The sequence below is a fragment of the Xenopus laevis genome, chromosome 6S, assembly GCF_017654675.1.
Source record: "Xenopus laevis strain J_2021 chromosome 6S, Xenopus_laevis_v10.1, whole genome shotgun sequence".
Taxonomy (NCBI): Eukaryota; Metazoa; Chordata; class Amphibia; order Anura; family Pipidae; genus Xenopus; species Xenopus laevis.
The window spans coordinates 25,266,898-25,282,819 of record NC_054382.1 but is presented as its reverse complement, the minus strand read 5'-3'; the positions used below and the strand labels follow the sequence as shown (position 1 = coordinate 25,282,819).

General features: G+C 37.1%; 1 protein-coding gene across 2 annotated transcripts in view; it reads left to right on the top strand.

The window, feature by feature from the left end:
• Nucleotides 1–11,521, top strand: part of calcr.S (calcitonin receptor S homeolog) — a 161,279-nt gene extending 149,758 nt beyond the window's left edge. For both annotated transcript variants that reach the window (XM_018269183.2, XM_041567480.1), the window contains 2 exons: nt 1,022–1,063; nt 10,544–11,521. In XM_018269183.2, the coding sequence (XP_018124672.1) occupies nt 1,022–1,063; nt 10,544–10,765 (264 nt within the window). In that variant the 3' untranslated portion in view covers nt 10,766–11,521. The remainder of the gene's footprint in view (nt 1–1,021; nt 1,064–10,543) is intronic.
• Nucleotides 11,522–15,922: the final 4,401 nt, after the last annotated feature.

Here is a 15,922-nt window from a genome sequence, read left to right as displayed (position 1 = left end):
CTACTGGGATCAAGTACTGTGTGCCTAATTAAACGTTTTATTGGTATACCCAACCATAACATATTATGAAGTCATTAGACTCCACTTTCCAATGCAGATTGGCTACTTTATTGGAAACCTGCTGTCACCAAGCTCGTAAACTCAAAGGAAGTCTTCTCTTACTGCACAAAGTACTGCAGTCCCAAGATTATCAGGCACCCCTGAAATATATAGTAGAATGGAAAAGTTGGTCAATCTATGCCACAAAACACATGGAATAAAGTATGGGCAGCAGTTTCTAGAATCTCTCCAAATATGACCAAAAATCCATATTGAAAGTATTAAGAAGATGGTATATTACCCCAGTGGAGAAAAAATTCTATTTGACCCTTCCTTCCCTCCGTCATGCTTTCAAGGCTGGCTGTAGAGATGATAGAAACTTAATACCTTAAGTCTACTAGAAAATCATATAAACATTAAATAAACCCAATAGGCTGGTTTTGCTTCCAATAAAGATGAATTATAACTTAGCACTGTTTTATTATTACAGAGAAAATTGTTTCGATAAAATGGAGTCTATGGGAGATTGCTTTTCTGTAATTCTGAGCTTTATAACGGATCCCATACCTGTACAATTTTAGTGGACCTGATCTGATACAAACGTCTTTAATAAACCAATACAAATAGGTATCCACCTTGCACGTTTGGCCCTTACCAAGCCAGATTTCAAATAAACCCCAAAACAAACTCACAGCCTAGATTCTGGCTGTGGCAAGAATTTGTTTGGCTCAAAATGACTGTACCCCATGTACTGTAGTTCTTTAAATTGATGTTATGATTCCGTATTCCCCACAATAACCCTTCCTTATCTTTTGATGGTTATTACACTTCACAGTATTAGTTCCGAATATAGGATGTGGAAGATTGAAAAAATACTGTAAGATGCTTTTGTGACTTATTATACATCTTAAATAAAAATATTACAAAAAATAATTTTTTTTATATTGTTCATCTGCTTAAAATGTTGTCTTGTTTTGTTTAGGGGCTACTTGTTGCAACCATCTTCTGCTTCTTTAATGGAGAGGTAAGTTGCAGAATGCCTGATCGTGAAAAAACCTAAAATATAATAAAGTCGTAGACCTTATTTATTATAAACACTTATTCCATATGCCTACACAAACTTATGTACATGGATATTGTATTTGCCACCCACTCTGATCTGATCCAGAATGAACCCAAACCAACAGGGAGCTCTCAGTAATAAAGAAGTGAAGGAAATCAAATGAACTGATATATAAGAGGAAGCTTTATCTGCATGGGGAAATGGGGTGAACGTAAAAGCTAGACTGCAATAGCAAGGGTGTTTTGTTTGAATGGCTTCAGAGAAAGAGTTCTTAATGCAAAATAAAGATTTTTTTACTGGAGGGCATTTGATTTTCCATAGAAGGGACATACAGCAGGATAAGTGTTATATCTTAGCTGGGTTCTGTGTCCAATGGTGAATTCAAGCAGAGACTTGGAATGTCATGGATCTCAAATTTACATCTTTCTCTGTATAGGCCAAAGGAGGTTAAGGGATAGACTTACTGAGTTCTAGCCTGGTGATGCTTAAGACTAATGAACCCCCTATAAGACATACCTTATGACTTGTGCCCTTTGTAAAATAAAAAAATAATAAACATGTTAAAAAGTGCAAAACTTAAGCCCTGATCAAAGCCCCTTCATCCATCAAGATATACAATACTGCAGTGCAGTGATTATTTCGACGTTTCTAATAGGAGAGAACAAATGTAGAAGGCAACTATAATGACAGCTCTTTCTCTCCAAATAAATCTTCTACTTGCAAGACCAGATTTCTATCTGGATCACCCCCTAAGGGTTTTGCTTGTACTATAAAAACCTAATGTTCTTTCTAAGCAAAGTAACTTCTTCCCCCTACTTGGTAAAGTGCTGGAGGAGATGGATCTATATAAATAATAATAATAAACACAGGGCTTATTCATCCAGCTCGATACATAATTCTTATAAAATAGAAGCCATGAGATAGTGGATGAGGATACCACTTGGGGCTGTTTCTTACTCTGCATATAAGCACAGGCCAAGAAATAGACCTTCTATTCATAACCAAGGTCATATGTGTCTGCACCAGGAGCCAAACAGTGTAGTGTGGATACGCACACCCTCCTTTCCAGTGGATATAGATATGCCTGGTGCATGTGGGTGGAGGCTCGGCAACACCATTGCACCTGGAGCCACTCAGGGACACTGTGCCAATGAGGTGAGCTGAGAAACTGGCCTCACTGGTTTCCAGGGGTGGCAAAAATATCACTTTAAAGGTGGACATACACAATAAGATCTGCTCATTTGTCAAGGTCACCAATCGAGTGTATCTTTCCCAAATATGCCCGCCAACGGCAGGGCGATATCAGGTTAACCCGAACGTTCGGCCCTAGGGCCAAACAATGGGATTATATGAAGGAAATTGGCGCCGACAGGTTGTAAGACTGCATCAAGTATCTGCAGTCCTCGATCGCAGGAAAAATCGAACTGATCTGATCAATATCAGGCCGATTTTTGACCAGATATCAATCGGGAGACCTGTTGGACGCCCCCCACACACTGGCAGATAAATTGTCAAATCAGTCTAAAGGACCGATATCGGCAGATTTAATCTGCCCGTGTATGGCCACTTTAAGAGCGGAATTTCCGGCTTGGAAGCTGCTATTTTTTAGCAGGACTTGAAGGACTTTAGGACACACTGCAAAGCTTAGCTTCAACTCTTCATCAAAGTGAAATTAGAATCACATTTTTTAATTCCAATAAATTTATACTTGGTCTCATTTATTTAACCTGACGCTGAAGGATGGTGCCCCTTAGGACCCAACCACAGAGCACATGTCCCTGTGGAATTTGTGCAGCATTGTGGTGGCACCACAGGCTTATATATATTTTTTCCAGGCATATATTTAACCCCAACCATAAATATTAGTAGAGGACAACTTCTCCTAAATTGCACATCTTAATGACAAGCAAACTAGGGGGTGCTCAGGGGGACATCGATATGCAGCCCCTCGTGAAAACAGGGCTTAGTTCTAAAACAAAAAGATCTCCTATAATCTCTAAATGCAGTGCAGGGTTCAAGTGAAAAAAACATAGTAGTCTATTGCACGTTGTCCCTTGTCTCACTGTTTGCAAAAAAGGCCTACTATTTTTAATGTTCTGTTTAAAAAGTTATGTAAAAACAATGTTTTAGTAAATTAAAGGAAAACTAAACCCCCCCAATGTGAAAAGCCCTTTCCACTACCCTCCATAGTGCCCTCTCCATTCTTCCTCACTGCATAGTGCATTAGTGAAAAATGTGCCCCTAACTGTGCAAGTCACATATCTTTTCAGAATAGCGGAGCTCAAGGGCGACATCTTCCACATCTTCAGTTTTCTTCCAGGAAGGAACTCCAACACAGAGATATTTGGTACATGCACATTTGAAGCAAATCTGGTGTTCGCTTCAATTGCACATGCGCTGGAAACTCCAAAAATGGCCGAAGGATACGATGAAAACCAAAGATGCAGAAGATGGTGCCTCTGCACAGATACATGAGTTGCACAGTTAGGGGCACATTTTTCACTAATGTGGTGAAGAAGAAGGGAGGGGGCACTATGGAGGTTAGTGGAAGGGGCTTTTCACATTGGAGGGTTAGTTATCCTTTAAGATATTATTCATGATAAAGCAGTAGCTAATGGAACCTATTTATGGCCCACCCAGTTCCTTGTTATTAATTTGTAGGTGGCAGAACATTAGTTACATAGGAATGCTTTTACTCAGCACCACCATATACACACAGTTGTCCAATACAGTAGTTCAGACAGTCCAAAGACCAAGCGTAGTACCTGCATATTATGATAATTGTTAGTGATAGAAGGTCACATTTACTCAAGTAGATCTGCAAATAAAGTAAACTGATGTATTGCTTACCAAGGCAAGTAGGCTATTGTTCATGCTTCAACTTTGTGGAGCAGGAGCTGTTATAGCCCCAGGGGCAAACTATTCCATGTAAACAGTTTTATTATACTGCTAGCAAGGCTATTAGGTGGCACAGGTTGATAGTGTGCAGGTGTACCTTGGGTGGAAAAGTTTGCTTATCTGGCCCACTCCATATCCCCAAAAAACATAGCACAAGGTGAACACTAGAAGAATCACTTGCCAGTGGAAGCTAATAATTAGCAGACTCTGCCCAGATGTACTTAAACTGCAGCAGTAAACATTATTATACATACACCCATGTCATGCACATGATTAGTAAGTGATGCTCAAAAGCCAAAAGTATCCACAACTGTGGGGAAGCTATACAACTGGGTCCTCTTGCAAATGAGCTCATAGTATCAAGTGCGAGAATACTAGCAACACCTTTGCACTCCAAGGTCACTGTAGTGGTGGATCTTTTAATAAAGCACATTTTTCTCCATATCTACTATCCTTCTACAAGTGGACCATAGACTCATAATAAAAGAACAACAGTATTTGCTCATGTGGATGGCTAGCGTGCACAATATGCACTATGCATTTGAATAAAAATTGGCAGGTCAGCCAGTGAATGACCAGAATTAGGCTTTGTGCATGGACCAGTGTAATGTCCTCAGGGGCAACAAACAAATAACATTCGGATCAATTGCCATAAATTGTATGATGGATGATTGTATGATGGTTTCTCACTCATATATCTTATTTCTTTCTTGTATCAGAAATGTTTTATAAAAATTCTAAACACAAACATGCCAGCATCAAGAGTTACAGTCTGCACAACCCCGATGGGCCTGCTCAGTGTTGTTGCTGACACTAACAAACAATACATATTCTCAGGATTCTGCACATTGTGTACTTTTTTCAAGGCATACAGTAAATAAACACAGTAAAGGACTTTGACCTTGTTTACAAACTAACATGATTTTAATAGTCGCCCTGAGATTATCAATTATTTCACTGGCTTCAATTACTGCAACTGACTGAATATTGTGTGTTTATATCCAAGGCAATTGCAGAACGTGCGTCACTTAATGTTTGCTCTTTGCCTTGCTCAAGGATGACTTTGGGCTGTTAAATGATTCCTCCTAATCCAATCTTTAAACAATAAGATGTGTGTAAATAAGGACAATGAGAGGAGGTTTTATATTCTATTGGGGAACAAATAAAAAGGCTTTTTGTATATAGAGCGGTTTATCATATTATTGGGATAATTTAGACTCTGGGGCAAAAACAAATATTTGTTACATTCAGACGTCAGTTTTAGGATGTATTTATGAAAATCTGAATTTATCTCACTATTTTTGGAAACCTACTCCAACCAAATCCGCACTGGTTTTTTGCCCATTTATCAGTAAATCTCCCGGAAAATTCCCGGGAAACTTCTCAATAAGATGGTATAAAAATCAGAACTCGCGACTTTTCCGGATTTGACGCCTGAATACCAATTTTTTTCGGATTTGGCACCTGAATAACGCAACTTTTTCAGAAACCCAGTGCAAATCAAGATATCTTTGGAACATCTGCCATTGACTTCTACATGAACTCGGCAGGTCTGAGTTTGAGTACGTTTTTATTCGGACTATATATAATATATATTATAATAATAATTTATATATATATATATATATATATATATATATAATACATAAATATAATATATATAATAAATAATAATGTTAATATGGCAGTTTTTAGTGTAATACATCTTAATGACAAGAAAACTAGGGGGAACTCAAGGGGCCATTTATATGCAGCCCCCTTAGTTCTAAAGCAAAAATATCTTCTCCTATAATCTCTAAGTGCGGTGCAGGGTTCAAAGTGAAAAAAAACATGGTAGTATATTGCACTTTGTCCCTTGCCTCACTGTTTTAGGGGCAGATTTATCAAGGGTCGAAAGTAAAAATTCGATTTTCGAGCTATTTTTAGTGTACTTCGACTATTGAATAGTCCAAAATTCGATTCGAATTTGAAAAAAAATTGACTATTCGAATATCGAAAGGTATCATGTACTGTCTCTTTAAAACTTTAACTTCGACCATTCACCATTTAAAACCTGCCGAATTGCTGTTTTAGCATATGGGGGACCTCCTAGAACCTATTTGGTGAACTTTGGGGCAAGTCCTTCAAATTTGATTGAATGCAGTAAATTCAAACATTTCAAATACAGCCTATTCACCCAAAGTTAAAACTTCGTTTTTTTAAATAAATTTCCATTGGTCTTTTAATTGTGTGGACAATTTAGTGTGCAAATTGCAATAGTGGTGCAAGTTCCAGCTATCAGTTTTAGAAATGAGGCTTATGGTGTATGGTCAAGATTAAAGAGGCATTTCCTAAGAGAAGAGGGTAGATACTGTACATTGTACATGTGTGAACACAAGTGCTGAGACAACCTTTTTAAGAATGTTATTGATATGTTTAGCTGTGACAGTGATATGCTTGTGACTACATTTTGTACGTCCAAAGGAAGGACACACTCTCCGATAAAGCAGAATGCTGGTTTATTGCATTGCTCTGCAGTAATATCACGCCTTACGCGTTTTGGGACTTGATCCCATAGGCATAGTTATGCAGAGCAATGCAATAAACCAGCCTTCTGCTTTATCGGAGTGTGTCCTTCCTTTGGTTTGGATGTAAGTTTAGCAGTGGGGATGTTGCGGACTGAGCACCCGATGAGCGGTCAGGGCCGGATTTACATAGTGGGCGCCCCTAGGCCCACTGCCGTTTATCTCCCTGTCCCCTCCCCTTTATTCGTGCAAATGTTCATCATCTGGACGGGAGCAATGGGGATTGGTGCACAGAAAATTTAAAAAATGATTGTATCTCCAGCAAATCCCCCGTGTTTTCGAACCAATGTGGGTGTGGATAGGCAGTATGTCGCCCCTCTAAAATCCTGCCACTCTAGGCCCGGGCCTAGGTGGCCTTTCCACAAATCCAGGCCTGTGAGCGGTGGAGGAATAGTTTTAGGAAGGTGCGCTTGGAGCGGTCCCTTCATTTGGATTGATACACTTTGTATGAACTACATTTACTTAGAAATGTTACATAAATGAAGATTTATGGTGCTCAGTAATGTTTGCACGAGTCTGCGCCTTTATAGCAATGGAAAACCACATACTATACATTTCATTCATTAAGCACAGCCATCCGAAACACAGGACTTTCTTTGCTGGAATTACTCTTGGCAGGTTAGAGCAGACCTTGTGGGACTATAGTGTCACCACTATAAAGGTTTCATGGAAATTATTCTAACATAGTCTTCTAAACCTTTCTATGGATAATGAAGCTGTAGATGTAGAACGCAAACGAGGCACATATAGCACCACTGTTCAATTACTGACCGTTGTCTACAAATAAAAACAGCGATAATAATTGAACATTACAGTCATTCATGTATTCTTGAAAACTCTAAACAGGAGAAACCATGTAGATGCACATTCCTTATGTTAATTCCGTACAATAAGAGAAACCCAGGTTTACAGTTTCTTGGTGTCCTAATCTATCCACAGCACGCATAAATGAACATTTCCCACTTTCTTTCAAAGAGACCCAAGTGATTATATAGATACAGCACCTGCTTGCACAAGTAATTGGCCACACAATCTAAACACTTCAGGCAAATAAGAAACCTGAGTGTACAAGTGCTGTATTATCCCTAACAGAAATGGCTGAACAAATACCTTTTTATCGACAATATGTTATCTTTATTAACCGATAAAAAGATAACAGTAAATGTAGCAAATGAGCAGAACCAATACATACACATGGGTTGAGGTATGGTCACCTTGCTTTTTTTTTCCAGTATTTCCAGTTGTAAACAATCTCATCCTCCTGAGAATTTATTCAACATACATGTATTGCTTTATTCTAATGTTCTTTGCAATTTACATAAACCTCATCTATCAAGACTAAATATTTATATTTCTTAAAGCTATCAAGGTCAAGGAAAGGTTCACAATTGAATAGTAGGATATAGATCTCCAGATGCCATCAGGACTGTGGATAATTTCTGATTATGTGGTTCATCTAGCCGACAGAAAATGGAGGTCATCTTATTTTCCTCCTCTCATGCAGTTGCATTTAGGTTATCAAGCCCTCATTGAAATTGGAAGTAGATATACAGCCTACTGGAAGTTAAGCTGATTAGATTCATAGTATCCAAAGGTATATGACTATTAGATATGTTATCAACTGTTGTAAAGTCCCTCAAATCCCATGATAATTGATCACCTAAGATGGTGATCAGGGCCGGAACACTGCTGCAGCGCATGCGCATGTGAGTAACAAGACAAGGACGGGGGGAGACCTGGCCGGCTGGGCTGCCTAAGGCACCTGGCCGGCAAGGCCCGCCTCTGATGGCGATATGTGGGCTCAGACTGGAATGCTCATTCAGGCAGTTGTCTTGGTTGTCCAGCTTCTGGTTCCTTAATGGGGTGGTTCACCTTTAACTTAACTTATAGGGGTTATTTATCAAACTCCGAATACAAAAATCACGAAAAATTCAAATATATTTGACCAAAAAAAACAAACCAAATGGCAAAGGTCCCATTTCAATAATGGTCCACAATGAGTTTCGGCCAAAAATCTAATTTTTTTGAATATCGGCTCCAAAAATCCGATTTTAGCAGGAAAAATCAGTCTTTTTGGTGGGAAAATCAGACTTTTGATGGGGAAAATCTGTTTTTTTTCCGAAATTTGTGCCCGAACCGATTTTAGCAAGCTTTTTCTATGATAAATAAGGTCCAATCGGCAATTCGGAGTTGGACGGATTTTATTAATAAAAATAAAGAGATAAATGCAGACTTTGATAAATAACTCTATCCATATGTATGTTATATAATGGCTGAAGTCTTCATTATATTTTATTTTATAGTTTTTCAATTATTTGCCATATTCTTCTAACTCTTTCCAATTTTCAAATGTGGGTCCCATCTAAAAAAACAAATGCTCTGCAAGGCTGCAAATTTATTATTTTTGCTACTTTTTATGACTCACCTTTCTATTCAGGCCCTCTCTTTTTCATATTCCAGTCTCTTATTCAAAGCAATGCATGGTTGCTAGGGTAAATTGTACCCTAGCAACCAGATGGCTGAAATTGCAAACTGGAGAGCTGCTGAATAAGAAGCTAAATAACACCACAAATAATAACAAATGGAAACCAAATGCAAATTGTCTCAGAATATCACTGTCTAAATCATACAAAAAATACAAAAAATCCCCTTTAACTGTTCTCCATGCACCTCCACATAGTTCTTCTCTGCACCGGAATAATGTATATCTTATTTTCTATCTTATTTCTGAAATGCCCTATTTTTTACTTATAGTTCCCTGTTTTATCATAGTAACATGTGTAAGATATGGGTGTCTAAGGGCAGGACTAGATGAAGCACTTGGACCGGACACGTCGCAATGCGCAGCGCGCTGCGGTTTTATCTGACAGTCGGATCAACGTAGGTGTTTCCTGCGATTCTCCTTCACTTTCTTTTTCTGTAAAACAACCGCATGCGACGTGTCGGGTCCACACGCTTCATCTAGTCCTGCCCTAAAGGGCACTATATTGTGTGTATTTCACCGGCATTAAGCTGGTGAAATCAAAACTCCAGGGAAAGCTGTATTGCTGCAGCTAGTAAAGCTGTGTAAAGTGTGAACCGGCTCAGTAAAAGCTGGATTATGGGTCCCTGAAGTGGATGGAAGAGAGCAGGGTGGGCTTCCATCCCTTGCACCAAGTAAGGTTTTGCAGCTGGCTAAACTAGGTAGCTAGCTAAGTTTTTTGGGGCTAATCCTTTGATTCGAATTTGATTGAATGCGGTAAAACTTTGATTCAAATGATTCGAATACAGCCTATTCACCCACAGAAAAAACCTTTGATTTTTTTAAATAAATTTCGGTTGGTCTTTTTTTCTTCGAATTTCGAAGTTATGGGGGTTCATAAAAACTTTGAAATTCGATCCGTGATAAGTCTGCCCCCTTTGTGTAATAATAGGAAATATACCTTACATTGACTGAAATTACCTTGTACCTTCCTAATATCACATGCGTAGATTTGTTACAAATGGGGGAACGTAATAAAAGTCAGTAACGGCAAAACGGTATGCCTTTGTGGGATTTGCGCAAATTTAATATAGTTTTTGTGAAATTGTTTAGCAAACTCTTCCAACATAGAAGAAAAATTGCAGATTTTATAGTTTTTATATAGTAAAACTTCTTATTGATACAGTTGTATTTGCCCCCAAAAGATTACAACACCTTCGAGCACGCAATGCGCAATTGAAATTCAGAAGAAAGAATATTACATTGTGAAATGCAAATTTTTTATTCTTTTCCCCAATAGAGCTGCATGTTTAGGGTCCAAAAGCATTTATTTATGAAGCATCTCTCCAAGATGCAGATGCCCAAGTTCATTTATGCAGTGGTTTCTATTGTTTTTGGGCAATGCCATTCATTTTCGTCCATTAGCCAAGGTGAAAATTCTCCATGTATTACCAACCCCCCTTGTAGCATGGATGGGCTTTTTTTCTTTATAAGTCACTCGTGTGTGTTGTTTCTTAGGTACAAGGAGCCTTGAAGAGACAATGGATGCAATACAAAACTCAGTGGGGCCAAAGACGACGAGAACATTGTTCCATGCGCTCTACATCCTATACTGCAACATCCATCACCGAAGTCCCCATTTATCTATATCATACTGATTCCAATAGTGAACAATTAAATGGAAAATATGGGGACGAGTCAGAAATCACTGCATTAAACTCTGGAGATACATACGCTTAAATCGACCTATTTGAAGACAGACGTGCTGCTTTCAGAGATCTATCAACTCTCTTCCTTTCTGGAAATCAAGCCTTCGACAAAAATGTTAAAAAGATGGCTGCCGACAGGATCCCTGGTGGTTTAGAAGAGAAAATGTGGTTTAGTGATATAGTAGCAAGCGCTGCTACTTCCAGAAATAACTGTATGATGGAGTAGCTTACCTGGCATTTTGATACGTAATGGGCACATCCAGGTGTAGTAGAAGGAACCAGATATAGTAATATAAATGGGTATACATAGAAAGCCAAACTCTTGCCAGACAGAAATGCATTATTTTGTCAGCCTTGATTAAGAGTATATATTTTTTCTGCAGGATGACAATATTGAAATGACTCTCAAACACACACACGCATTTATATTTTTAAAGCTTTTCTCGATTATTTAATATTTATTAGATATGCGACAGCAGATAATGATTTCTCCATTCAAGTCTTTGTAAAGCACAGTTTGAAGTATTAGACATTGGTGCTAGATGACAGCTAGAATGAATGGTCTCCGGGATCATTTTCATTCCTTTCTAGTTCCCTTTGGATACTTTTATAAATGGATGTTTTTTTTCATAAGATGTACAGAAGTCATAATATATGAATTGTTAATGCTTATTATTACAGGAGAAGTCATGGCCATATCTTATCATATCTAAAGGGCAGATTAATCAAAGGTCGAAGTAAAAAAATTTTTGTGTACTTCGACTAGGGAATAGTCCAAATTCGATTCGAAGTTGAAAAAAATTAGAAAATTCAAATATCTAAATTTATCATGTAATATCTTTTTAAAAATTCTACTTTGACCATTCGCCATCTAAAACCTGCCAATTGCTGTTTTAGCTTATTGGGGACCTCCTAGAACCTATACTTTTTTTAAAAACTTCGATTCGAATTCGATCGAATATGCACTATTTACCCAAAGAATAAAACTTCAACTTTTTTAATACATTTCAATTGGTCTTTTTTTATTTGAATTTCGAAGTTGTGGAAGTTCAAAAAAAACTCCCATTATTTCGAAATTTGACACGTGATAAATCTGCCCCTAAATACCACAAAAACATTAAAGGGATACTGTCATGGGAACATTTTTTTTTTTCAAAATGAATCAGTTAATAGTGCTGCTCCAGCAGAATTCTGCACTGAAATCCATTTCTCAAAAGAGCAAACAGATTTTTTTATATTCAATTTTGAAATCTGACATGGGGCTAGACATTTTGTCAATTTCCCAGCTGCCCCAAGTCATATGACCTGTGCTCTGATAAACTTCAATCACTCTTTATTGCTGTACTGCAAGTTGGAGTGATATCACCCCCTCCCTTCCCCCCCCAGCAGCCACACAAAAGAACAATGGGAAGGTAACCAGATAGCAGGTCCGTAACACAAGATAACAGCTGCCTGGTAGATCTAAGAACAACACTCAATAGTAAAAACCCATGTCCCACTGAGACACATTCAATTACATTGAGAAGGAAAAACAGCAGCCTGCCAGAAAGCATTTCTCTCCTAAAGTGCAGGCACAAGTCACATGACCAGCGGCAGCTGGGAAATTGACAAAATGTCTAGCCCCATGTCAGATTTTAAAACTGAATATAAAAAAATCTGTTTGCTCTTTTGAGAAATGGATTTCAGTGCAGAATTCTGCTGGAGTAGCACTATTAACTGATGTGTTTTGAAAAAAAACATGTTTTTCCATGACACTATCCCTTTAACTAAACTTGTTCAGCAATGAAAGGTTATCATTTGTATTGGCTGCGGAAATACATTTGTTTTATTACCAGGAATTCATGTAAATGATTTGATGAATGGCGACACTTTTGTTCAGAATTAAAACGGTCGAAGGGAATATTTTCCGAAATAAAATTATTCTTCTGCTGGTTGTAAACAGCAAATAGCATTTTTGTTTTCATTGTTATATTTGATGAGGAAAATTTCCAGAGACATTTTTATAATCTAAATAAATAAAGATGGTTATTTTTATTAAATGTGTATAAATACAGTATAGAGTTACTAAATATAAAATGGTGAGAACACAAATATTATATAAAAAAATGCACCTCGTTTTCAAAGATTTATATTTTAATTTCCAGCTATTTGTTTGTTTAATTCTCACTCTGATGTTCATATCTCAAGTTTCATTGCTATGTCCAAGGGCTAAACAAAATGAATCATTTAGCAAGTTTCAAGTAAATCTTTGCAATAGAATTATATTTATAGAATGCATTTTTTTAAATATATTTTTTTGCCATTGCCTGTGAGAAAAACATAAGAAGTATTGCTCACACAATGTCAGTTATTGAAATATGATACAAATCCCAGCAGAATATATTGTAGTTTCTTAAAGGGCATGTAAAGTCTAAAATAGAATAAGGCTAGAAATGCTGTATTTTGTATACTAAATATAAACATGAACTTACTGCACCACAAGTCTAATCAAACAAATAATTTATGCTTTCAAAGTTGGCTACAGGGGGTCACCATCTTGTAACTTTGATAAACATTTTGCAAGACTAAGGGGCACATTTACTTATGGTCGCATATCGAGGGTTAATTAACGAAGTTAAATCCTTAGACTTCGAATATCGAAGTCGAAGGAGTTAGTACTATTCGTTCGATCGAAGGAAAAAATTGTTAGATCGAACGATTAAATCCTTCTAATCGACTGATTTGAAGGATTTTAATCCATCAATCGAATGATTTTCCTTCGATCAGAAATTGGCTAGAAAGCCTATGGGGACCTTCCCCAGTTTTTTTTAAAGAGACAGTATTCGACTATCGAATAGTTGAATGATTTTTAGTTTGAATCATTCGTTTCAAAGTCGTAGTCGAAGGTCGAAGTAGCCAATTCTATGTTCGAAGTAGCCAAAAAAATACTTCGAAATTCAAAATATTTTTTTTTCTATTCCTTCACTCGAGCTAAGTAAATGTGCCCCTAAGACTGTGCACATGCTCAGTGTGGTCTGGGCTGCTTAGGGAATGTCATAAACAAAGTTGCTTGAGTTCTGCATGGCTGGGAAGTAAGACAGGGGCTCCCCCTGCTGTTCATAAGTGTGACTGTTTCCCTGCTCAGCAGTTAGGGACCATCTGACAATTCCTACCCACAGCAGTAAATGAAGGGAGAATTTCAGGTTTCTTATAAAAACTACACATTTTTTAATTAAAGTATATTGGAGATAGGTTTTTTTTTCATTAAAGACATTAAAAATGGGATTTTATTTTCTTGCCTTTACATGCCCTTTAAGTATAAAATTCATTATAAAATAAAAAAATTAAGAATTATAGCAATCAAATGGATTATTAATAGTAAGGGGCAGATTTATCAAAAATTTTACTTTTTACCACAATTCAAGTTTTCCGTGGGAAAAATTTCAAGCTCAAGTTTTTTGAAAAGTACTAAGCTCAAAAAAAGTGAAAACTTGAATATAAGTCAACATCTAAAAGTTGGAGAGTTCATGTAGAAATCAATGGGAATATTAGCAAAATTCAAGCTATTTTTCAATTTCTGTTTTTGGGGGTTATTTACTAAAACTCTAAATATTCTCATTATTTTATTGAAACAAATTGGCCAAACTCCCATGCACAATTTTACCTTTTTTTATCAATAAAATAACTCGAAAAAATCTGGTGTGGGAAAAGACTCAATATAATCGGGCAAAAAAATTAATCATATGAATTTTTTCGGATTTGACACCCGAAAACTCTGATTTGTTCAGATTATCGCCTAAAAAACAATAATTATTCAGATTATCGTACGAAAACCAGCACAGATCATGATATCTTCTATTTGTAAAAGGGACATCTGCCATTGACTTCTACAGGACCTTGGCTGGTTTGAGATGGAGTATTTTCAGATTTAGACTTTTAGCAACCTAGGGGTATAATAAATCTCAAAACAATTTCGATTTCCCCCCCCCCCCACGAAAAATTTGTTTTCCCCTTTAAAACCCAGACCAGAAAAATTTAGGTTTTAGACTACCGGTTCAAAGTTTGGCAAATTTATTGAAAATAATTTTTTCACGTTTTTTACACGATCAAGTTATTGAAACAAACACACGCTCATTCGAGGTTTTTTTAAAATAAGAGAAAACTGCATAAATTTGATTTTTGATAAATCAGCCTCTAGGGTTTTTCTAAAACATGGCTTATAAATTCATCTTCTATCTGTAAAAAAACATAATGTAAATGGGAAAGGATGTTTTTTTGATTCAAATAATAAAGAGCTGATTTCATATGAATAACCGACAGCTAGAATCTGGTGTCAGTTTAGCTATCACTAGTTCATATTTATGTAAAATGAGCACAATGCCTGCTTTGTTCCACCAGCTGCTTTCACAAATCCAGCCGACTGTTTGCTTTACATAGATACGTTCAGTACATTTACTTACTGATGGTAATTACATGGACATATCAAGAACACAGTAAAGCCATAGAATATTTTGACAACTTACTGCAAGTCAGTTGAGTTTCATTTGCCCTTCACAGTGAGATATATAGTTACATGATGTTACTGTGATGTTTGATTTTCTGTTCTGTAGTAAACGAATATGAAAATATTTTGTGCAATAAAACAAAGGAAATTAAGTTGGCGGATCATTTGTGTGTGTGTGTAAAAGATTGGGGAATGGCTTGCTAAAGATATATTTAGAAACTGTATTCAATAGACATTCAGTATGACCGTAAACAAAAATTTTAAAATGATTCAAAAAATGGCGTTGAACCATTAGATAGTCAGAAGGCCATATCAAATCTCTGGAGGGTCAAAAGACTCCCTGTTTTATTTAGTATAAGAGGCTTTCAATTGAAGTGTCAGTGGTATCTCTTCAGAAGCTTTAATGAGTGCATATGTATATGCAGAGTGCATATCTTAAATCTGTTAAAGGAGAACTAAACCCCCAAACTAATGAAAACCCCTACCGTCCATAGTTCTCCTTCCCTGTTCCCCCCATACAGGTGTTAATACCTGTAAATGCCCCAGCTGAGCTCACGGGCGCCATCTTCACCGTTTCGGGAATCTTTGGGTCCCTTCAGCAATTTCCATGGCTGTTGGCGCATTCGCGGTTCTTCGAGAATTAACTCCCGAAGACTCCCGAAGCGGTGAAGATGGCTCCTGTAAGCTGGATCTGCAAAGAGAGGT